Below are 24,872 nucleotides of genomic sequence, written 5' to 3'. Positions count from 1 at the left end.
GGGAGTTTTCCAGTCCTGTGTGGTCTAGCATCCAGGGAACGTTTGTGGTTTACAACCAAAAAATATCCACTTTCACGACATCCACTTCCTTCAAGAGCTTAGGATGCAGGCCATCTGCTCCATGCCATTTGTTGGCCTTTACTCCCATTTGTTTGCCCATTTATTTTTCTCTAATGCTCGAGGTTGTACCTTCTTCTCTCTTTAAGATTGTCTGTTATTCTTGGTATGGACTGTCTTCTTTACATTTTTAATCAGTTTACCTTCATACTTATAATTTCTCCCTCTTCATAATTTTTTTGGTTATCCATTGCTTGTTTCCAGCGATTCCTTAATACTTCGGCAATCAAATTTCTTTCAATTTGATTGATGCATCCTTTTCATGGAGAACACTGTTATCCCAGCACACATCCAGTGGTTTCTCACACTTAGTTCTAGATCGCCATAAAGGCCATTGTGCAGCATATCAGTGCTGTCAGTAGTAGTATAATGCACACTTGACAAGCACAAAATTGTTCTGTATATAAAACCTGCAGCTAAATACAAAAGGTTTAGGTTTATTACTGTCACGTGTACCGAGATACAGATAAAAGCTTCGTTTTGCATGCAATCCAAACAGATCAGATAATACGGTACATAAATATAATCATTTCAAATTCAAGTACAATACATAGATGAAAGGGGAATATACAGAGTGCAGAATATAGTTCTGAGCATTGTAGCGTATCAGTTCTATAGCAGTTCATAACCAGAGCATCGAGGTCTCCTTCGCAGTAATAATTATTCCACTCTCACCTGTCACTTCCAGGGTTGACCATCCTCAAGTTAACTCCTCTTGATCTTTTCATCCATAGTTATTCACTCCCAAACAAGAGACAAAAGTTAAAACTGTTTAATTGTCATTTGCACCAGGAATTATTACTCACTGCAGGCCTATTATTGCAACAACAAAACAAATAAATATACAATGGCAATAATACAATAAATTATCAGTAATACTAGGTAACCAGACCATAATAGTGCAAGCCAAAGTAAGGAAGATGCCTCTTCTTGCAAAAATCATTTTTCCCCTTGGACCTCTCCCCATCCCCTACTCTGAACTTCTCTTCAGCTACATCCCCAATCATCCCCTCAGAACCAGCACCAACTCCTCATTCAAAACATCTCCAATCGCGATGATTTACTGGATACCTGACCTGAGGGCTGCTTCACATCTCCCGATACCAATCTTATGGTCCTTTCCTCAACCTTCTTAAGGATCATCTCCCACTCTCCTGCAATCTGTATCCCCACAAACAGCAACAGTAGTTGGTAAGCAGTGTCATTTCTGTGTCATTATACGTGTTCAGCTTGTTTTACTGTAGACCTTGCCTACAACACTGGAGTAGGGGCTTGCATTAAAATGTTAGAATCCCTTTGGAGCACACATTGAAGAACCTCTCACCCAGACCTTTGGTTTGGAACTTATTCTCTGCCATTGATAATTCTGGCCATTCCTTCATGACATTCTAAGCATCCACTCTATCTTTCTTCTTGTTCATTCACACGGCATGTCAGGATGCTGGAGTCTTTCAAAAACTGAAAAGCAGCAAAAATTAAAAATAATTCACAATATGTCATTTGAGGGGACGGTCAATTGTTGGCTCAGCTCTCTTGAAAATGGGCAGTGAATGCTATCAAAATCTCACTTGACACCAGTTTGGTGGCATTCAATTGATTGTATCATCTAATTTATTGTCAGTTTAAGTCGCTGACATCTAGGCAAAGGGTCCCCAAAAATTAACGTCCTATTAATATTTTCAAACACTTTTGTGATTATTATTTTGCTAATTTTATCATACGTTCCCATTAAAGTAACTGTCACCTCAACTGCTGCCGATTCCATGATTAAATAGCAGTTTAGAAAAGCCTGCAAAATGTCTGAGTTATTTTAGTTCTGACTGGTGTAGTGCGGAGACCTGAGTGGTGGGGGTTATTCCTTGTCCTGTGTTGAAATTGCTGGTTGGCATTATGACAGCACAATAGTCATGATTCAGAACTGGAGAGAGATGTAGTCAGCCAAGCCAGCTCCTGAGTATGGTTTGGGAGGCAGTGGTCTTAAGTGTAAACATGTAGAAAGCAACTAGGCTTCCCTACAATGCCCTTCATCAGTAAATAATCCCCCAATGAGCTTTCTAGATCATCCAGTACTCAAGCAAAAAAAAAGTTGAAAGAACAACAAATTTCAAGCCTGAAAGTGAATCTTCGATACTAATATCACAGCAAAAATTGAGAAACACATACGGGTGAAAATAAAATTCTCGGTCAGATGTCATGAATGACTGTTCCAAACTGAACCTCTGAATTGCAAATAAAATGTAGAAAGAATCTCCGGCTCTCCTTTTGTGAAAATGTACATGATTTATATTTTAATGTGATGGTTGTGGCAGTCATTAATTGCTGTATTTATCCTCATGCCAGTCATGCTAGGAGCACCAGGGGAATAAAGATTTTTCGCAATTGATTTGAGTCAGGAAAAGTGGTAATGAATGACATTTTTATGTAACCTGGTGCAATGCGCTCATTAAATCTGTCGCCAATTTCTTATGATCCAAATGTTCCAGTTTAAAGGAAATCAACAGTCTTCTGCTCTTAGAAGAGTATGAATTGATGCTGAAATGACGACAATAATGTTGTAACAAACCACGATCACACCCAGCAGGCATTACTCAACATGCAATCCTCAGCATTCCAGAACATTGTTTTTACTGTGAACTTCATTTGATTCCTTCAAGTAATTGTCTTCTTGGGGTAGAAATGAAACTAATAATTGGTCAAGCTATAATTTGAGGGTCAACCTATTTTGTCATTTCAAAAATGATGTAGAATGTCAGATGTTATACACTTAAATTAATAGGCAATAGGTGCAGGAGTAGGCCATACGGCCCTTCAAGCCAGCACTGCCATTCAATGTGATCATGGCTGATCATCCACAATCAGTACCCCATTCCTGCCTTGTCCCCATATACCCAGACTCCGCAATTTTCAAGAGCCCGATCGCGCTCTCCCTTGAAAGTTTCCAGAGAACCGGCCTCCACCGCCCCCTGAGGCAGCGATTTCCACACTCACAACTCTCTGTGAGGAAAAGTGTTTCCTCATCTCCGTTCTAAATGGTTTACCCCTTATTCTTAAACTGTAGCCCCCGGTTCTGGACTCCCCCAACATTGGGAACATGTTTCCTGCCTCTAATGTGTCCAAACCCTTAATAATCTTATATGTTTCAATAAGATCCCCTCTCATTCTTCTAAATTCCAGAGTATATTAGCCCAGCCCCTCCATTCTCTCAGCATATGACAGTCCCGCCATCCCGGGAATTAACCTTGTGAACCTACGCTCCACTTCCTCAATAGCAAGAATGTCCTTCCTCAAATTAGGGGACCAAAACTGCACACAATACTCCAGGTGTGGTCTCACTAGAGCCCTCTACATCTGCAGAAGTACCTCTTGGCTCCTATACTCAACTCCTCTTGTTATGAAGGCCAACATTCCATTCGCTTTCTTCGCTGCCTGCTGTACCTGCATGCTTACTTTCAGTGACTGATGAACAAGGACCCCCAGATCCTGTTGTACTTCCCCTTTTCCCAACTGGACACCATTTAGATAATAATTGTCCTTCCTGTTTTGCTACCAAAGTGGATAACCTCACATTTATCCAGATGAAACTGCATCTGCCATGCATCTGCCCACTCACCCAACCTGTCCAAGTCACCCTGCATTCTCAAAGCAACCTCCTCACAGTTCACACTGCCACCCAGCTTTGTGTCATCTGCAAATTTGCTAATGTTACTTGTAATCCGTTCATATAAATCATTAATATATATTGTAAATAGTTGCGGTCCCAGCACCGAGCCTTGCAGTACCCCACTAGTCACTGCCTGCCATTCTGAAAGGGACCCGTTAATCCCAAATCTTTTGTTTCCTGTCTGCCAACCAATTTTCGATCCATGCCAGCACTCTACCCTCAACACCATGCGCCCTAATTTTGCCCATTAATCTCCTATGTGGGACCTAATCAAATGCTTTCTGAAAGTCCAGAAAGTTCTACATCCACTGGCTCTCCCTTGTCCATTTTCCTAGTTACATCTTCAAAAAATTCCAGAAAATTAGTCAAGCATGATTTCCCCTTTGTAAATCCATGCTGACTCGGACCCGATCCTGTTACTGCTATCCAAATGTGCCGCTAGTTCATCTTTGATTGACTCCAACATCTTCCCCACCAACAATGTCAGACTAGCTGGTCTATAATTCCCTGTTTTCTCTCTCCCGCCTTTCTTAAAAAGTGGGATAACATTCGCTACTCTCCAATCCACAGGAACTGATCCTGAATCTATAGAACATTGGAAAATGATCACCAATATGTCCACAATATCTAGAGCCACTTCCTTAAGTACCCTGGGATGCAGACCATCAGGCCCTGGGGAGTTATCAGCCTTCATCAGTCTATCCAACACCATTTTCTGCCTAATGTGGATTTCCTTCAGTTCCTCCGTCACCCCAGATCCTCTGGCCACTACTGCATCAGAAAAATTGTTTGTGACCTCCTTAGTGAAGACGGATCCAAAGTACCTGTCCAACCCATCTGCCATTTCCTTGTTCGCCATAATAAATTCACCCTTTTCAGTCTTGAAGGGTCCAACTTTGATCTTAACATACCTAAAGAAGCTTTTACTATCCTCCTTTATATTCTTGGCTAGCTTACCTTTGTACCTTATCTTTTCTCCCCGTATTGTCTTTTTAGTTACCTTCTGTTGCTCTTTAAAAGTTACCCAATCCTCTGGCATCCCACTCATCTTTGCTCTGTTCTACTTCTCTTTTATTTTTATACTGTACCTGACGTCCCTTGTCAGCCACAATCGCCCTTACTCCCCTTGGAATCTTTCTTCCTCTTTGGATTGAACTGATCCTGCACCTTCTGTATTATTCCCAGAAATTCCTGCCATTGTTGATCCACTGCCTTCCCTGCTAGGGTCTCTCTCCGTCAACTTTGGCCAGCTTCCTCCCTCATGGCTCCATAGTCCCCTTTATTCAACTGTAATACTGCCACCTCCAATTTACCCTTCTCCCTCTCAAATTGTAGATTAAAACTTATCATATTGTGGTCACTACCTCCTAATGGTAGTGACCACAATATGATAAGTTTTAATCTTATTTGTCAGTGTAAATCTTTGTCTTGAAAATAAGATTTGAACACTTTTTGGTCACATCATATTTCTAATAAAATATAAATTGTTACATGAAGGAAAGTAAAATGTATTTCAAAATAATTTACTCTTATGATTCTTTTCACTTTGTGAGATTGTGCATTAATGCCTGACAGAAGGTAGGGTGCTCTGTAATGCTAAGGGCACACAGATGACCTTCCCTCATTGTTGTAGAACAGCTATCATGGCAGGAAACCGTAAAAATCTTGAAGTGCACCTTTGTGTAATTATAGAGATAACAATTTTTAAAGTCAAAGGGAAAGAATTTTGTGGTGAAATTCATTTTTTCAACGTAGTTTACATTACCTCATCAGTTGAAGATGGGTCTTTACGGCAAAGCAGATTTCCTGTGCATTGTAGACGTAAGCAAGGTTTGTTCAATAAACACCATTGGATCCAGTCCACTGGATAACAGTCATGTGGTGAAGAGAAGAAATACTGAAGAAGTCCAACTGTCAGACTCATTTCTCATTTTCAATCTTCCATGAACTGCTTTGACTCATTTTGCTACATTAAAGTTTCTGATTTTGATTCTGAAAAGTAATCCCACACATGTTGAGAGACCAGTTTTAATCCTGCTCATCAATTGGCTTTGGGTTATCACTTCCTGCCACCCGATGGCCTTTCCACCATCTGCAGGCCACAAGTCAGGAGTGAAGTCAAATATTCTCCACTTAGATGGTTGCAACATTGCAGAAATTTGATGGCAACAAGAACAAAGTTTGCTCGTTTGGCACCCCATCCTCCGCCATAACATTGTTCCCTCCATCGACTTCCCGTTTTTATCCGTTGCAGTGTTTGTTTTTCTCAGCAGACAAAATGCACACACAGACACTGACAGACACAGGTGGGCACGCCCCAAGCATACATACAGCACGCACACACACGTGGATGGGCAACAAATGCTGACCATGCCCTTATCCTTATCCAATGAATGAATAAATGGTTTGAAGTTGTTCTGCTGACACTAGCTTGATATGTTATATTAGTGTGAGCCAGGGCTCAAACAGAACAATTTACTGTGCTAATTAATGCACTACATGCATCTGCTACTTTGCAGGTCGATAATTTCATCCCATTCGACCATCCCTCTTGTGGTACATTTCTGATAGGACCCAAGTATCACCAGAAATACTCCTCTCATCTCAATCATACTGTCTGATGATAAGTTGATTTGTATACTGGATGTGGGAGTTACTGGGACATACCTATGGTGCAGCTTTTGAACGCAGTGTGGGACTGGCGGTCTGGAAGACATTTTTAAATGAAATTGTCTCTCCAGGCTGCAAGCAATTAGTTGAGGCTCATCAACAGGAGACTTGTTTGTTTAATAACCTCAACTAGTCCGTCTCCAGTAAGCGTACTGTGTTCACCTTCAAAAACAATAGTTTTGCTCACATACATTTTAAAAAATGGGTGGTAGAAGTTGGGTAATGTGATGCTGTATTTTTTTAGCATAATGTAGTTGAATTTTGATGTTGGTATGTCTTGAGAATTCTTAATACACAGTTATCTTAATCACTAAATCACTCTGTATTGGATCCTTGCCCCATTCACTGTGTGAAGACATTTCTAGCAATGGTTTCCAACTACTTTATGGAAAGCAGTTCTTGAATTGTGTTCCTAGTTGCTTTTAGTTGAATCCAATCAACTGGTTTGTGATTATTATGGGACAGATTCAAAGGAGTAAGTGCTAATCTAAATTTCAAATCTTCAAATTTTTAATTGGATGACCTCTTACTGATTACAGTTGCATAGTTTACTGATTGCACTGAGTTCCAGCTGAGATTTCTAATCATCCCATTGCAGATCATCAGACTTAATGATTTTCCTGAAATTCAAATTAATGTAGATACATTAGAAATATTAGTCAATGAGTACAATTCAATGAATAGAGTTACACAAAAAAGCTGGAGAAACTCAGCGGGTCTCCAGCTTCTGCAGTTCCCTCTGAAAGTCAATGAATAGAGTTATGGTTTGTGAGGAGGATGTTTTGTCCATTTGGTAAACCTGGCAACGTATCTGAGTGGTTGGGCTAGACTCTGCTCAACTATGGCTGGCAGTTCTACAGATAATGATGTCCTGTTTGCAGGTCACCTCATCTCTGACTTCCACCACAACTGCATGTTGCAGCATTGAAGTCCAAGGTGAGCTGTACCTTTGACCTTGCCCTCTATCCCAGACTCGAAATGAGTCGGAGGGTAGAGGTCTGACCTCCTGTACTGAATGGGGCAGACACAGTTTGCCAGGGTTGTCCATACAATTAACATGATCCCACTCAATTAAATGGGGTAGCCAAACATGATTACAAAGGTAAGTGCAGGTAGGTATTTTAATAAGTTTTTACCATTTATAGTGGTTTACCACATTTTGATACGATTTAAACGAGTTTTAAATGTCTTCAATTATCAGTGAAATTTATCCTATCTGAGATATTTTAAAAGGGATTCCTTTTACAGAGCAAATTGTCAAAGAGCCACCAGGAGAGGCTGGGAGTGTCGCTGGGGATTGTTAACATTGTTGATTTTTGGGATATCATGACAATTTGATCTTAATTTGGTTCAATTGTGCTATAAGTTGTAATATTCCAATTCCAACATATTTGGGTATTTTCATACAAATGCAAAATTAAGATACAGATTAAGAGAATGGAAATAAAAACATAAAAAAACAACGTAAATAATTGTAGCAACAGCAAGCCATTTATCTTACTCAGTCTCATCTTGAGTAAACAGATCTGTGCTAAGGCTGCACATTCTCATAACACCTCTGAATAACAATTGGATAACGATTCAATCTCAGATTTAAAGTTTACAATTAACCTTGCAATAGTTGCTGTTTACATCAAATTCAACACTAATTCTCAAGAAATACAAGATTTTGAGCTGCAGTCGGGAAAACGGTGTAGCCTCAGTAGAAGTGGATTTCCGATGGCAAACATTCTAGTCCGGAGACAGCTTGTACTAAAAATGTGTGGAGTGAATTACATTTCATGGATCCTTCCTTGCTTCCCAAAATAAAAAAGCAAGGGATTCATGTTCAGAAAACAAGACAACTGAAACAAAGATGCAACTGGAATTGAGGTTTTGCTCAGAAATAATGTTTTTGACAATGTTCAAGGAGAGGGATGTGGTGAAATCAGGTGCAATAGTTTGATGTTCCTTGAACTATAATTGATGACAAAATGTTCTATAAGGTGGTTTTAGGCTGTAGAAGAGAAATGTAAAAGCCGGACCAGTAATGTTTGCTCTATTTTCACAGAGTGTACCAACAAGGAAGCCTGGTGCAATCACCGTCAACGGCAACACCATTGTACGGGCGGAGGGGAAGGCAGCTCCCACAGGTCCCTGTCAAAAGCACGAGTGTGGAGCAAGGTATCAAATTGTCACCGTTATTAAACTTTTGTGTTTCTGAGGCATTGCAGTGAAACTTGTCTCAAGCACCAATGTACAGAAACATTTAAGTAGCAGATAAAATTCGACCATGTTGTGTTTTCATAATTTGAGATCCTAACAATTAAATGTTTGTACATCTAAAACACTAAACTATTGCAGATTTAATGGGACTGCAAGACTTTTTGGGTCTGTAAGTATGAAATATCAGCTTAGACACATATGGCTTTGAGGATCCTCAAATGCATCATGGATAGACGTTATTGATGTTAACAGTCTACCACGTGTTGGGGGTGTATGATGCTTTGACAAAATGTGTCAATGCTACTTGGAAAAGACAGGCACGTTTCTGATGCACCATGTTATTGAATCAGAATCAGAATAAAATTCTATTGGCCAAGTATGTATACATACAAGAAATTTGACTTGGTACTTTGTGTCGACCAGCTATTTTGAGAGGAGAATAAAGGCATTGACACTTGATAAATGTCTTCAAGTAATCCATGGGTACTTGTGATTCCCTGGAGTGGTGAATCTCTGGAATTCTCAGCCACAGAAAGTAGTTGAGGCCAGTTCATTGGCTATATTTAAGAGGGAGTTGGATGTGGCTAAAGGGATCAGGGGGTATGGAGAGAAGGCAGGTACAGGATACTGAGTTGGATGATCAGCCATGATCATATTGAATGGGGGTGCAGGATCGAAGGGCCGAATGGCCTACTCCTGCACCTATTTTCTATGTTTCTATTCATGTCATTTATATACTTGCTTGGCTTCTTACCCATGAAGTGACCAATTTTCCCCATTTGCACTTTGATTACCCATCAATTTTATCACTGCATTCTAGGTCTCTTAATGTAACTCTCTTTTAACTGTGTAATCATCATTAACAAGATAACTCTATCAAATCTCATTCCACCAACTCCTCTTTCTGGCTCAGTATATGTGAAGAGTCTCTTTTGAGTCCCACTGCAGAAGATCCCATGCAATATTCAGAGAGTAGTTGATATCTGGAAGACACTGCCAATGCATGTGGATGAACCAGATACAACCACTCATTTAAGAGATATATAGATAAGCACTTAACAGGCAAGATATAGAAAGATATGGACTTAATGTGGGATCAGTGTTAGATTGACAAAAGTCAGCAAGGATATGGTAGACCAAAGGATCCTTTTCTATGCTGTATAACTCCATGTCTCTTGAAATTATTGATAAAATAATCAGGAGGGGACATGGGCAGAATTTCCTTGCAAGCAAAAGGTTGTGGGGATCTGGACTACCTGGCCTGGAATAAAGGTAGAAGCCGATTCCATAAGTAATTTTCTACACCACGATCTGGCTACAGCACATTGATCCCATACCATTGCTACATTAAGAACAGTCCAATTGTCTCATTGCTAGGGTCCAGAGTCCCTGGTCTTTCCCCGAACCCCTTAAATTCTTCCCTTTCACAAAATCTATCAACTCCCTTTTTGAACACAATGATTGAACTTGGCTCCACAAGTGCATTCTGGATCGTGAGTCCATTTATGTTGTCGACAAATGTGTCAATGGTAACATTTGTGCTCTGTTGTGTCTATGTGCTTCATGATTTACACCAGATTCCCTCATGACCTCCACTATTCAAAGGAGACAGTCCCAGTCTCTTCGTATAACTGCAATCTCTCATTCTGGAATCATTTTGTTAAATCTCCTACATCTGCTTCAAAGCCTTCACACCTTCCTTAAGGCCTGGCTTACAGGGAACATGACTCCAGCTGTGGTCGAACCAAAGCTGCAAAGTTTAATTATGACTTATTTCTTCTCATTATTTATGAACCCCTGGCTATTGTTTGCTAGTTTAAGCCATGTTCTTAATCTGCCCTGACAAGTTCAATGTACAATTTGCAGGTAACTCCAAATTTGTCAATTCTTGTACTTCCAATATTGTGGCCTGTGGTTTATGTTACATCTCATTCTCCTGGCTATATATAACACTAGACTAATTGGGACCCGTTAGGACCCATGTTCACATGGGAGGGCTGATCCCCCAATGCCATATTCCACCTCTCCTCCAATTCCACTATTGATGGCCAGTGGGTGGGGGGGGCGCTAGTATGTGTGTTGTGGGCCGAAGGGTTTCCAGAGGGCTAGTATAGACATTGTGGGCCGAATGGATGGGCTGGCAGCTCAGTCACTCAGGCCTGGTAGGCTGGCAGCTCAGTCACTCAGGCCTGGTGGGCTGGCAGCTCAGTCACTCAAGGCTGGTGGGCTGGCAGCTGAGTCAATCAGGGCTGGTGGGATGGCAGCTCAGTTACTCAGGGCTGGTGGGCTGGCAGTTCATTCATGGCTATTCCTTAAAATTCCATTTCAAGCAGAGTGTAGGCCACCACATTCAATTTCATAGCATGTCAAGCAGAATGCAGGCCACTAATTTCAATTTCAAAGCATTTCCGAGTGCAGGCCACCAAATTCAATTTCATAGCATTTCAAGCAGAGGGCAGGCCACCAAATTAAGGGCTAACAAATCATTTATTGCAAGTACATTGCAGACTCAATATTCAGTTGATTCACAGCTTAGAATCACAGTCGTGGACTCTCCCTCGTGATCTTCCAGAGTGACTGACTCCCGTCCAGGCATCTGGGGTTTTATAGTCAAGATGAGACTTTTAGTTATTTGGTTTTCCGTTTTTCTGTTAAATTTCATCTGACATTTATCTGCCTATCAAAATCTTTCTGAAGTTTGCTATCATTCTCACAGTTCCAAAGTATTTGTCATGTGGTAATTTGCAGATTTGGAAATTGTACTCTGTGCACCCAAGTCCATCTAAAATATTAAACATAGTAGTCTGCTTAGCATCTTCTGGGAAACTCCATTGTAGCTTTTCTCTCCATGCTGCCACTTTTATTCCATGGTTTTCAATGCTAATGTCAAATCTATTTTCTGACACCTCATTAAATGCATTTTGGAGGTCACATTAACACATTTGCTGTGTTTCTCTCAGCTATCCGTCATCAAATAAAACTCTTATTAAATTACTTAGACATGATTTGCCTTGAACAAACCTATGCTGGTATTCTTGTTCAAGTGAATGATTGTTTTATGCCTTATTATAATTACTTTTAGAACATAGAACAATAGTGCACAGGAACAGGCCCTACATCTAACGATGTCTGTGTCAAACATGATGCTGCTAAACTAATCTCCTCTGCTTGCATTGATTAAGATCCTTCCATCTTCTTCTTAAATGCCTCTATCAAATCTGATTCCACCACCTCCCCTGGAAGCCTGTTCCCAAGTACCCACGACTCTCTGTGTAAAAGTACTTGTCCCACACATCTCCTTTAAACTTTCCCCCTCTGACCCTAAAGCTATGTCCTCTAGTTTTTAACATGTCCATCTCGGGAAAATGATCCTGACTATATATGCCTCTCATCATTTTTATATTCTAATATCAGGTCTCCCCTCAACCTCTGACCCTCCAAGGATAACAATCCAACGGTTTTTAATTGCTTTTTAACTTTTAATTTTTTTAATTTTGAAAGGTTTGGCAAGTTTCTCAGCATGAGGAACATAAAGAGCCATGGCAAAAGGATACAAAGTTTGCCTTAAATATACAGCACAGAGTTTTGGGGTCATATTATATCCTTCTGGCTTGTTGATTCTTGGTATACCTAGCTGCAAAATGTTTGTGTGGGATCGTAAACCTGCTCAACATTTGCTTTGTAAATTTATAAAGTGGCAAAAACAGGAAAGCAGACTATTATCTAAATGATGGCCGACTAGGAAAAGGGGAGATGCAGCGAGACCTGGGTGTCATGGTACACCAGTCATTGAAAGTAGGCATGCAGGTGCAGCAGGCAGTGAAGAAAGCGAATGGTATGTTAGCTTTCATAGCAAAAGGATTTGAGTATAGGAGCAGGGAGGTTCTACTGCAGTTGTACAGGGTCTTGGTGAGACCATACCTGGAGTATTGCGTACAGTTTTGGTCTCCAAATCTGAGGAAGGACATTATTGCCATAGACGGAGTGCAGAGAAGGTTCACCAGACTGATTCCTGGGATGTCAGGACTGTCTTATGAAGAAAGACTGGATAGACTTGGTTTATACTGTCTAGAATTTAGGAGATTGAGAGGGGATCTTATAGAAACTTACAAAATTCTTAAGGGGTTGGACAGGCTAGATGCAGGAAGATTGTTCCCGATGTTGGGGAAGTCCAGGACAAGGGGTCACAGCTTAAGGATAAGGGGGAAATCCTTTAAAACCGAGATGAGAAAAACTTTTTTCACACAGAGAATGGTGAATCTCTGGAACTCTCTGCCACAGAGGGTAGTCAAGGCCAGTTCATTGGCTATATTTAAGAGGGAGTTAGATGTGGCCCTTGTGGCTAAGGGGATCAGGGGGTATGGAGAGAAGGCAGGTACGGGATACTGAGTTGGATGATCAGCCATGATCATATTGAATGGCGGTGCAGGCCCGAAAGGCCGAATGGCCTACTCCTGCACCTAATTTCTATGTTTCTATGTTTCTATAACCAACCCATTTTTTTCATAGGAAGCCGAATAGTGGAAGAGCGATCGAAGTCTATAAAGGCAAAAGTGTACGCGAGCAAACAGCCGGCGGGCATGGTGACCAGCTTGGAACAGGAGCGGGAGATGTACACAAAGGTAAGAATGACACAGAAGGTACGATGCAGAAACAGGCCACTATCACAGATATTTCCTATGTCTAAAATCGACTCACTATTCACCAATCAACCCCAGCAACAGATCCTCCATCCCTTTACCCTCATGTCTATCCTGACTCCTCCAACTCGGCTCCTGGGGCAATGATTTACACCACCTTACCCCTGCCTGGTGTAATAAGACTCTCCCAAATTCCTAGCTGGATTTCTTGGTGATTCATATATTTATAGATCTTAGTTGAAGTCTTCCCTTGTTCTTGTCTTATCATACATCTTTTTTACTCATTCTCCATATACAATTTCTTATCTGCTCATTTTAAATGCGGTCTCCTACTTTCTTCCCTTCTCTTCTATCCTTCTTCCCTTCTTTCATCACTCTGCTACACCACACTCCTCCCCAATCCAAACCCTTCACCCTCCTCATCCCTTCTCCTTCTTGCTTCATCCCCTCACTCCTGCCCTCCCTTCGGCTACTGCCTCTTCCCCTCGCTCCTTTCCTCCCTCTTCCGCTCCCTGTTTAGTCAAGCAGTTTAGGTGCCTAGTTATTGAGCATTTATGCAACAAGCCTGTTGTCAACTCCTCTCCACAACCAAGCTCTTCATCCTCAGAGATTGCTGCACCAGGACTAACACCAGTGTAGCTGCAGGGAATACATTTCCACAGACACATCATCTCTGCCTCCACGATTTTTATATCCACCCTCTAAAGAACAGGTTGATAAAAATTGACTGGCAGTAACATTTCAAGGGCCTACAAACTAGTGCAACAAACAGACTGCTAGAATTAATCAGCAGGTTGAACAGCATCTGTTGGGTGGGAAAGGAATTGTCGGCGTTTCAAGAAAACACCCTGCATTAATGTCAAAACTATACACTGAGAGTGGAGAGGCAAGATAGCCAGTATAATGAGAGAAGGAGACTAACTAAAGAAGTACGGAAAAGAGCCAGATGAAGGGAAGGAAGGGTGAAGGTAGAGCCAACTGCTTGTGGGTGATGAGAGGGAACACACCTATGCTGGAATCTGATAATAAGGAAAGGGATAATGTTAATCATTAGGGGGAAATGAATGGCAGATGGAACCAGACCAGATGGGAAGGAAGCAATGTGTATGGAGGGTAGCTGGAACTGGGAGAGGGAGGACGAGAAATATGTGTGCAGGGGGCCTTGCTGGAAGCATTGTTATGAGAAAGGAAACAGAAAAGGGAAGACGAGGGGGCAATCAGAAAGGGTGGTTGAGGGGAATGGGAGGAGAGACAGTCTGTAGGGAACAATGTGATGTTCACACAGTGCCATTGGGTCATAGACATAGATTGCTGCTAAACTGCTATACTCTCTTGGTCAGGAGTAAAAGTAGATATATGTCTCGTATATGTCTCTGTTCACCTCATTTGTTTAAAAATATGGGAAAAAGCTGAGGGCGCTGTAAAAGATGCAGTCTTGCCTATTAGAATGTACTAATTTTCACTACATTAGGTCTCCAGTTTCCAAAGATTTGGGCAAATGCAGAGGGATGGGGAAGAGGAGGGGCAAGGGGCAAGGATTGAGATGGATGCTGGTAGGTGATAGGTTTGACCAGATAAGGGAGATGTACTGGGCAGGCAGCCGGTATAAAGAAAGAATGAAGCTAACTGAAGAAGTAAGAAAAAGAGCCAGATGGAGGGAGGGAAGGTGGGAGCAGGGCTAGAAAGACTGAACCAAGGGAGAAGAAACCCAGGTAGGTAAATATGTGGGTGATGGGCACATGGAAGTAGGTAGGGTAGGGTGATGCCTTGATAATGAGGATGGGGTATGGTGGGAGGGATGGACAAGGTGAACCGATGGTGAACTGGTGAGAGTGGGAAAGAAACACAGATGGAGTGAGTTATCTGAACTTTCTTTCCATACCAACAGTTTATCGCCAGTTCCACTGAGACTTATTTTGGAGGAAGATTTAAAACGTTTGTTTTATAAGTAAATAAGTTATTTGAAAAAGATTTGTATTTCAAAAGATGGTAGCAGAATAACATTATAGTATGGATAGCAGCTATTTCCTTTGCCTTTGGTTGCAAAGTAGTCATATATTAAGTAGTTGATTTATTGATAGGTTCCTGGAAATGATGAGTTAATTTGAACTTTTCTTATCTCATCATCACCAATACTTGTGAAATTGATCATTAAATGTTGATGAAAAATTGGATGAAAAATTATGATTTATATAGTCATAAAAATAATAAGATTTTCCGCTTGTGTGCAAGGGCTAATCTGGCTGCAAATTGTGCACAATTTTGTATCATTCTCAAAAATATGTTTTCTAGATTTTCCTCAAATTTATTTGCAAAAGTGTGGAGTTCAAACAGCCTTTACAAACCAGTGTTTTCATTATAAAATGTTATTTCAAGTAAAATTGCTTAAAATATGATTGGCTATGTTAGGTGTATAACTTGAAGCAGTTGAATTCTGAAATTGTTGAACAGAATATTAATCATAATAAGAATTCTAAATAGAGTTCAATTAATAGTTAAAAATAAGCATTTTTAATGGCTGTGTGTTTTGTATTAATGGTGTACAATTGTATTCACTTTAAGCATCTTTCGTATAATGAACAAAACAGAAGCATTGATAATGTTTCGGTCAAGTCGTCGGACAGCGATGCTAGTGATGTTTCAGCCATCTCTCGAACCAGCAGTGCCTCTCGTCTCAGCAGTACAAGCTACATGTCAGTACAATCCGAGCGCCCAAGGGGCAGTCGGAAGATTAGGTGAGTTTCAACTCCAGACAGCATATGGTAAACACAGCAATAAATGCCTAACTTCACATCAGACATCAGATGTGGAATTCTGAAAACAAATACATATTGAAAAATCCATTTAAAATTAGACACATAATAGCAGTTGAAATTTTAAAAGCACTGTTTGCAAATCTCATGTCAGTTCAAAATGAAAAGGAGAACTTGAATCAGTTTGACAGTTTTATTATATTTGCGGAGAGTTGTTTAAGTATAACAATCTATTATTTAGCTCTTGTGCAGTATTCCTTACAGGTCCATTGGTTGAGTTTTTGTCTTCCGTGCTATGATGATATTACAAAGATACCTCTCTTATCTTGGATAGAGCCACCTTCGCAGAATCAGCACCATTTCCTATTCTGTTTATGAACTTCAAGCTATGCCTAAAACTTGCTTTTATTCCTTTTGTTACAATTAGCTTTGTTCATTAACAATTTTGAATTTGTAAGCAGAAGGAGAATAACTCGTTTATCATCAGTATATGAAGCTGGTCACATCCTGCTCAACTAGTTAGTTCCATTTAAGTTGTTTTAATTTTATTTTGCATGCTTTAATTGTGGAAAAGATCGAAATCCTTAGAAAACAACAGGGATGTGACAAATAAAAAGGAGAGGAGGATATCGTGGGTGTTAGTAGACCAGGGAGAGAAAAGAAACTCTGAAAAGAAGCCAGGAAAAGAAGATCTGAAAAAGAGACGGCATTCGGCTTCTGGTGACTTGAGGTAAAGCGAAGCTGCCTTACCCTGTTGCCTCTTCCCTTAAGTGATAAATCCCACACCTCCATCAAAGCATTGGCCTGCATTTAGTTATTCTACCTCTTCCTTGATGTGTTTACCCTATTTACACGTATAACTCATGGGAAATGTATAACCCATTATGTATCAAGTAAAATCTTACTCAGCAATGAAGCACTGTGTCTTGACAATGTGAAAACTTGGAGATCACTTTACATTTATCACTATGTAAATAGTTAACACTGAGCAATATTTTTTTATATCAATGATTATTGCTTCATTTTTCGGTGAATTGGTGGAGTGTGGGGCTTTATCATAGACCAACAGGTGTGAATTGTCAAGGATAAGAGCAACCATTTTGACATCATTCTCTTCTAATGCGGGCAAATTAACAAATTAGGTGCTTGGATTCCTTGAAATTTGACCCATGTAATTTCTGCTAAGTTTAGTTTAGAGATCACATAGTGAGGAGTATTAGTGAGGAGCAAGACATTTCAGCAGTAAATAGATGTTATATGCCAAAAGAAAAACCAGTACAAGGCATAATAAACATTTATATATGAAAATATTTTAGATGGGGAAAAGAAAAACTAAGGAATGAAATCACACTTGATCAACCTGGTTGAGTTCTTTAATGCATTAGAAGAGAATTGAGATTAGTGTAGTTGACATCATGTAAAAGTACCACTATACTAGAATTGTCAGCAAATTTAACAAAACCCCTGTAAATAACAGGAAGGATCAGTGTAACACAATATTGGTCATGGGATATATAGTATGCCCATTTGGATAGCAGTAACAGGATTGGTCTGAGTCAGCATGGATTTACGAAGGGAAAATCATGCTAGACTAATCTTTTGGAATTTTTTGAGGATGTAACGAGGAAAATGGACAAGGGAGAGCCAGTGCATGTAGTGTACCTGGACTTTCAGAAAGCATTTGATAAGGTCTCACATAGGAGATTAGTGGGCAAAATTAGGGCACGTGGTATTGGGGGCAGAGTGCTGACATGGATAGAAAATTGGTTTTGCAGACAGAAAACAAAGAGTAGGGATTAACCTAATTAAGAGTAGGGCCCCTTTCAGAATGGCAGGCAGTGACTGGTGGGGTACCTCAAGGCCCGGTGCTGGGATCGCACCAATTTACAACATACATCAATGATTTAGATGAAGGGATTCAAAGTAATATTAGCAAATTTGCAGATGACACAAAGCTGGGTGGCAGTGTGAACTGTGAGGAGAATGCTATGAGAATGCATAATGACTTGGACAGGTTGGGTGAGTGGGCAGATGCACGGCAAATGAAGTTTAATGCGGATAAATGTGAGGTTATCCACTTTAGTAGCAAAAACAGGAAGGCAGGTTATTATTTAAATGGTGCCAAATTGGGAAAAGGGGAAGTACAACAGGATCTGGGGGGTCCGTGTTTATCAGTCACTGAAAGTAAGCATGCAGGTACAGCAGGCAGTGAAGAAAGCGAATGGCATGTTGGCCTTCATAACGAGAGAAGTTGAGTATAGGAGCAAAGACATCCTTCTGCTGTTGTTTAGGGCCCTAGTGAGACCACACCTGGAATATTGTATGCAGTTTTGGTCTCCAAATTTGAGGAAGGACATTCTTGCTATTGAGGGAGTGCAGCGTAGGTTCACAAGGTTAATTCCCGGGATAGCAGGACTGTCATATGTTGATAGAATGGAGTGACTGGGCTTATATACTCTGGCGTTTAGAAGGTTGAGAGGGGATCTTATTGAAACATATAATATTATTAAGAGGTTGGACTCTTGAATTAAGAGGCAGGAAACATGTTCCCGATGTTGGGGGTGTCCAGAACCAGGGGTCGCAGTTTAAGAATAAGGAGTAAGCCATTTAGAACGGAGATGAGGAAACACTTTTTCTCACAGAGGGTTGTGAGTCTGTGGAATTCTCTGCCTCAGAGGGCGGAGGAGGCCAGTTCTCTGAATACTTTCAAGAGAGATCTAGATAGGGCTCTTAAAGACGGGGTACTGATTAGGGATGATCAGCCATGATCACATTGAATGGCGGTGCTGACTCGAAGGGCCGAATGGCCTACCCCTGCACCTATTGTCTACTGTCTATTGATGTGATTCTTTTTCAACAAAGAATGACACAAAAATAAAAATTATTTACTGCTAGATTTGTGAAGGCTGTGAGTTTTCTTCTCAGACCTCCATCCAATGCACAGTGCGAACATGTGCAGTGGCGTGCAATACCTGACATTAAGCAACTTCTGGGATTTTCCTCTCTACGCTCATAACTCATGGGTGTTGCAGGCCTGTCATGCAGATCCTGGTCTGCACAATTCTTGTGAGGTATGATTCATTGTTTCTCAAATAGACTCCCCCAACCACCCCTTCTGCTCCAAAGAGCCAACTCATTCCTTGATGTTGCAAATCACCTGACTGATGTCCAAACTTTTCTCATACTCAGGTCTGTTTCAGTTGGTCTCACCTCCGTGACCCTGGACCCACAAATTAAATTGTTTTAATTCATGGGCTCTTCATGAACTTAATTGAGGCTTAAATCAGCTTCATTAAACCAAATAAGTTGTCACCAAGTTATGGTAGACAAAATTGCTGGAGAAACTCAGCGGGTGCAGCAGCATCTATGGAGATAAGGAAATAGGCAATGTTTCGGGCCAAAACCCTTCTTCAGACTGAACTCTTTGTTACCAAGCTATGCTGCCTGGAGAGCCACAAGGCCAGAATGGCTCAAGAGGCTAAAGCAATTGGTCAAACAGATGAGCAACTTGTTTGTTCAGGTCTCCTTTCTGGCCATGAGATATTAGTGGACTGTAACCTGTATTGTGCCAATAATGTTATCTGTTCTGGCAGATTAGGTCAAACTGAATCAGGACAGAAGTTATGCCAGTTCCCAGAAGTTATTCCCAGTATTGTGTCAGTTCTTGACAACATGCTTCAGATGTTAAGATCCTTGAAAGGTATAAACAGAGAGATATCGGGGCAATACCAAGAGGCCCAGCTTCTATAAGATTGGAGCATCTTATGGGAAGATTTAGTTCACATGTTCATAATTCTGTGAAGGAATGAATGGGTGAATTAGGAGAAACTGCCAACTGATAGATACTTTGATAACTTGAAGTCAAAGATTGAAATATTTGGCAAAGGAATCAGTGGAAAAAGTAGGAGATGTTTTGCACACACTCAAAGTCCGAAGTCATGCCATGTAGAATTTTACAGACACTGAACATTCTAAAGGCCTGTCCCACTAACTCGACTTTTCAGCGACTGTCTTCGACCTTCAAGCTCGAGGACACTCACCTGAAAAACCTCGAGCTCGATCGACCGTCAGCGATGAAACCACGAGCCGGATCAACCATCTGTACACACACACATACAGACACACAAACACATCGCAAAGGCGGGGGCCAGGGAAAGCGGGGGAGCGCTGTCTGAAATTCACACCCGCAATGAACAGGAAGGTAAAAGACGGCTGGCACGGTACGGTAAGTCATTTAGAGAGCGCGGAGAGGGGGGGAAGAAAGCGAGAGAGGGGGAGAGGAGGAGAGGGGGGGGGGGGGAGCAGGAATGGAGACGCTTTTAAGAAGCCAGACAACTTGTAATAAAGTTTAACGGGCATTTAACATTACCGATCGGCTTTCCTTGGTTCTAAAAACTCCAATGAGCCAATTAAAATGCCCGGTCAGCAAAAGAGATTGCATACACCTACCTCGACTGCCTAGTGTCCATGAGTTCAAATTCTCCATGCCAACCAAACTTTACAGCCAGGAGTATGCGGGAAAAATTCTCCACGACCAAACTGACAGCCACGAGTATGCGGGAACTTCCCTTGAGAGTTCCAGTGACCTCCTAGGACCACGTGTCAACCATGCTGTGAGTTTGAGTTGAGCGCAAACTCTTCTAAACTCGCAAATTAGGTCGCCGCAGTGGGACAAGCCCTTTAATTTCCAGGATTCTTGGCTAATTGTTGGCCCTTTGAAAGGGCTTGCACAGATGCATGGGTAGAATGGTCTCCTTTTCTGCTTTCAGTCATTGTAGATGATTTTTGTGGCATTTTCCAAATGGATTAAACCTTTTCTTCCCTTTTTTCCGTAAAAATAACAGAGAAACAGGACATGTGGAACTCAGGTGATTGAGGTAAAACATTGATGCACCATCGTAATAAATAAGGATTAAGAATTGGGATAGAAATTGAACAGCAATAGAACAGTGAGTGACTTAGTTTTAGAGATACAGCATGGAAACAGGCCCTTTGGCCCACTGAGACCACACTGACCAATGATCACCCGAACACTAGTTTTATGTTACACACCAGGGACAATTTACAGAAACCAATTAACTTACAAAACTGTACGTCTTCTTTTTGGAATGTGAGAGGAAACCGGAGCACCCGGAGAAAACCCATGCGGTCACAGGGAGAACGTACAAACTCCGTAGAAATAGCACCAGTAGTCAGAATTGAACCCAGGTCTTTGGCCTCTACCTCTGCGCCACTGTGCCATGACTTTGAGTCAAATTAGTTATGGAGAATAAGGGGAAAGGTTGTGTCAGGAGAGAGAAGAAAAGAGAAAGGCGAAGTAAGAATTATTTTTAAATCTCTCAGAAGAATTAATTGAATGTCTGTTGAACATTTCTTGGGTCAAAGTTGACTGGTAAAAATGAATTAAGGCCATTAATTGCTTTCTGCATTGTTTCATATGCAAATCCAGCATGTTCTCAAAATCTACATGGAAGTTGCTATTTGTTCAAAACGAACAACTGAGTGGTGTAAACTGATCAGGAAACGACAGTGATTCATAATTTACCACATATCACTTCTTCGAGTGAACACACTACCCAGATTATGGATTAATGAATGTATAGTGTGAAATTGCCATTATTTTCCAGAATAACATGATCTACGGTTCACCATATTTAACTGCGTATTTCATTTTTTCTCTCTAATTTTTTTCTTTCTCATTCGATGCTCCTTCAATGGAAAACGATTAAGAGTTCTAATCATGCATGGTTACTTTGTGTGAATTAAGAGAAATTGCTTACAGTGCAGAAGAGTCATAAGCAAAGGAGGCAAATTTGAGATAATTTCAAAGGAAGTCTGACGAAACCTTTTTCACATGAGTTGTTTTGATACGGAATGCACTGACTGAAAGGGTTGAAACAGATTCAATTTGAGTTTCCAAAAGGAAATGGAATAATTACTTAAAGAGAAAAAGATCCGGGTTACGAGGAAGGAGAACAGTGTCATTAATTGGATTGCTCTGTTACAGCACTGGTTCTGTCACAAAAATCAAATAACATTATGAATTGTTTGAAAATATTAAGATGACGTAAGTTATTATGGTGCCAGTCCTCGGGGAAACTCTAGGTTAAAATGCATAATGAGAAGGGCAAGACTGAGCCTGTTTTCATCACGTGTATTCGTTTATTTTGAATCTGATAAAATATTCCTTGATTCATGCAATTTATTCCCTTGTGGGATGAAGTTTATCTATTTGTTAACTCAGGGAAAGTTCTGAAACTACTCTCAAACCAATAATTGTCAGATAGGGACTAGTTTCTCACTTTTTCTAGTAAATTAACGGGTGGATCGATGGAGCAAAGTTCATCATAGTTCAGAAGAATTAGACGTCACCTCAGTGAAATGGAACAAGAAGGCAGTGGAAGGCAATTCACTGCATGTTTTCAAGAGAGAGTTAGGTTTAGATCTTAGGGCTAAAGGAATCAAGGGACATGGGGAAAAAGCAGGAACGGGGTACTGATTTTAGATGATCGGCCATGATCATATTGAATGGCGGTGCTGGCTCGAAGGGCCGAATGGCCTACTCCTGCACCTATTTTTTTTTTTAATGTTTCTATGTTTCTAAGTGATTTTGTTCAGACACTGGAGAAGCTGTTTCATCTAGCTGGAGGGCCGTTTTCTCAGGACCCGGTCAGCCAAGTAGGGCTGAGCTAAGAAGAATCTGAATACATGGAGTGCAATCCTTTAGAAGTTGCTGCACGGAGGCCTGCAGATGATGAATTATTGAGGACATGTAAGGGTGAAACCAATACATTGCTGAACACCAATTGGGTCAAAGGTTAAAGACACGAGGAAGTGCAGATGCTAGTTTACCGCGCATCAAAGGTTAATACTGATCGGAAGATGAGATGAGGTAGAGCATCAGCTATAATCACATTGAGTAGCAGACTAGCCACAGTGGGCCAATCATGCTGCCAGTCCAGTTCATAACATTCTGTTGAGAAAAATAGCGTCAACAGTCAAGCAACAGAATCCGTGACGGGACCAAGTATCATGCCTTTAGTCCTTCCAACTGTTAGCTGAGGCAAATCTCTGCTCATCAGGTAAGTAGTGATGAGCTTCAGGAGAGGCAATAGTTGGTGGAGTGAGGTATCATCACTGTACATCTGGTAAAATGCATGTTGTGTTGCCACCAGCCTTTGCAACTGACAAGACCTTATAAGCATTTTTGTGTCATGTCTCCCAGTTATAGTACACAGTGCCACCCCCCTCTGCTTCATCCATGGAAAAGGAAAATGTTAATAAGTGGGGTGGGGCGGGGTTTTATGTTGACCTTCATTTCAATTAAATTAAACGCAACTGTCAATCATATAAGCAACTCCAACACCAAGGAAATAATGTAGAGATGTCACATGATTAACTATGCATTCAAGGTAATGGTGACTAATGAGACCAAAATAGATAGAAACTTTTATTTCAAAAGCCAGATAAGGTCTTAAAATGTTCCAACTAGATCCAAAAGTAGCATATAAACTTCAAAATGAAAGGGTAGCAATTCAATGAAACAAGTCTTGGTGTACCAGGTAGCCAAATTATTTGTGATGACAAATGAAACAACTAACTTTTAACAACACTAAAGTTGTTGGTCACATGTCTCCCACATGCCACAAGGTGATAATATCCTCCTGTCTCAGCTGATTACCCAGATAAGTACTTGCCATTCGGATGCAGCTTATTTTACATAACAGCATGAGTACTAACATTTCTTGCATGCTACACTGCAAAAAAAAAAATCTATTTTAATCCCATCCATTTCTTTTGAAATATTGTGTAATGTGTTAATATAAACATCATTTTGTTCAAGGTATCTAATTATTTCAGTGACATGTCAAATTGAATATAGACATTTGTTCCTTTCAAAATGATGTTTAGTTGGCAGCATTGTTCTACATGTGATTCGGGTTTTCGTTTTATTATATTAACCTTATTTGTATTAAAGCATGGTTTTCATTCATTTTTTTAACCTTTTGTATGCAACATTTCTTTCCCTTCATTAATCCTTTTGTGTTATATTACATTAATTTTCTGTCCGTATCGCTTTGATTTTCTTTTACTTTTGCCCCTTTTCCTTGTTTGTGTTTTTTAGTTCATCATTCATTCGAGAGCTTCTGTGTGTCAGATGTATGAATGAGGAAAATGAGGAGGAGCAAAGACCCAAAGCTAAGCCTGTGAAATCCAAAATACTGCCTGACCAACAGATCATAGTTGCAGACACTGCAAGACCACTGCCTCAGTCCATTGAGAAGAAGGCCAATGACTTCTCTACCATTGACTTAGAAGAATTGGTTGCTGGTACACTGTCAGAAAGAGTTGGAAGCATAGAAACTGCCAGTGTCACAAGTACATGCAGTGATGCACTTTCCGAAAAGAAGGGCAAAACAAAATTAATCAAAAGACAACATAAAATACCTAAAAAGATTTTTAAAAATGTCAACATATCCATATTTTCAAGTTAAAGTTAAATATTAAATGTTATAGAAATAATGCTCTTAAAGCTGAAACTGTTGAGTGCCAAATTAATGCAGCATTAAAAGGGACATTAACAATTGCTTGGGGATCATACGTGATTTTCCAACAAAGGAATATACAACCAGGTAAGCAGTGGGGATTTACCTTAAGTAAAAATCATCTGCCTTAGGATACCACTATGGAAAATTACACTGCAGAAACAACAGAATAACTATGCCCACTTGGGCTGAAAGCCAGCTTGGGTCATGGGACTTTAGGATACACTGTTCCCAAACTGAAATGAAAACTCCTGGATGTAGCATTGATGCCTCTGCGAAT

At 40.5% G+C, this 24,872-nt stretch overlaps 1 protein-coding gene across 8 annotated transcripts in view; it reads left to right on the top strand.

The window, feature by feature from the left end:
- Window positions 1-24,872, top strand: part of LOC129697485 (regulating synaptic membrane exocytosis protein 1-like) — a 384,892-nt gene that overhangs the window by 309,924 nt on the left and 50,096 nt on the right. For all 8 annotated transcript variants that reach the window (XM_055636107.1, XM_055636105.1, XM_055636102.1 and 5 more), the window contains 3 exons: window positions 8,499-8,611; window positions 13,163-13,275; window positions 15,856-16,028. In XM_055636107.1, the coding sequence (XP_055492082.1) occupies window positions 8,499-8,611; window positions 13,163-13,275; window positions 15,856-16,028 (399 nt within the window). The remainder of the gene's footprint in view (window positions 1-8,498; window positions 8,612-13,162; window positions 13,276-15,855; window positions 16,029-24,872) is intronic.

Source organism: Leucoraja erinacea, chromosome 5, assembly GCF_028641065.1.
Source record: "Leucoraja erinacea ecotype New England chromosome 5, Leri_hhj_1, whole genome shotgun sequence".
Taxonomy (NCBI): Eukaryota; Metazoa; Chordata; class Chondrichthyes; order Rajiformes; family Rajidae; genus Leucoraja; species Leucoraja erinaceus.
This window is presented reverse-complemented; position numbering and strand designations above follow the sequence as displayed.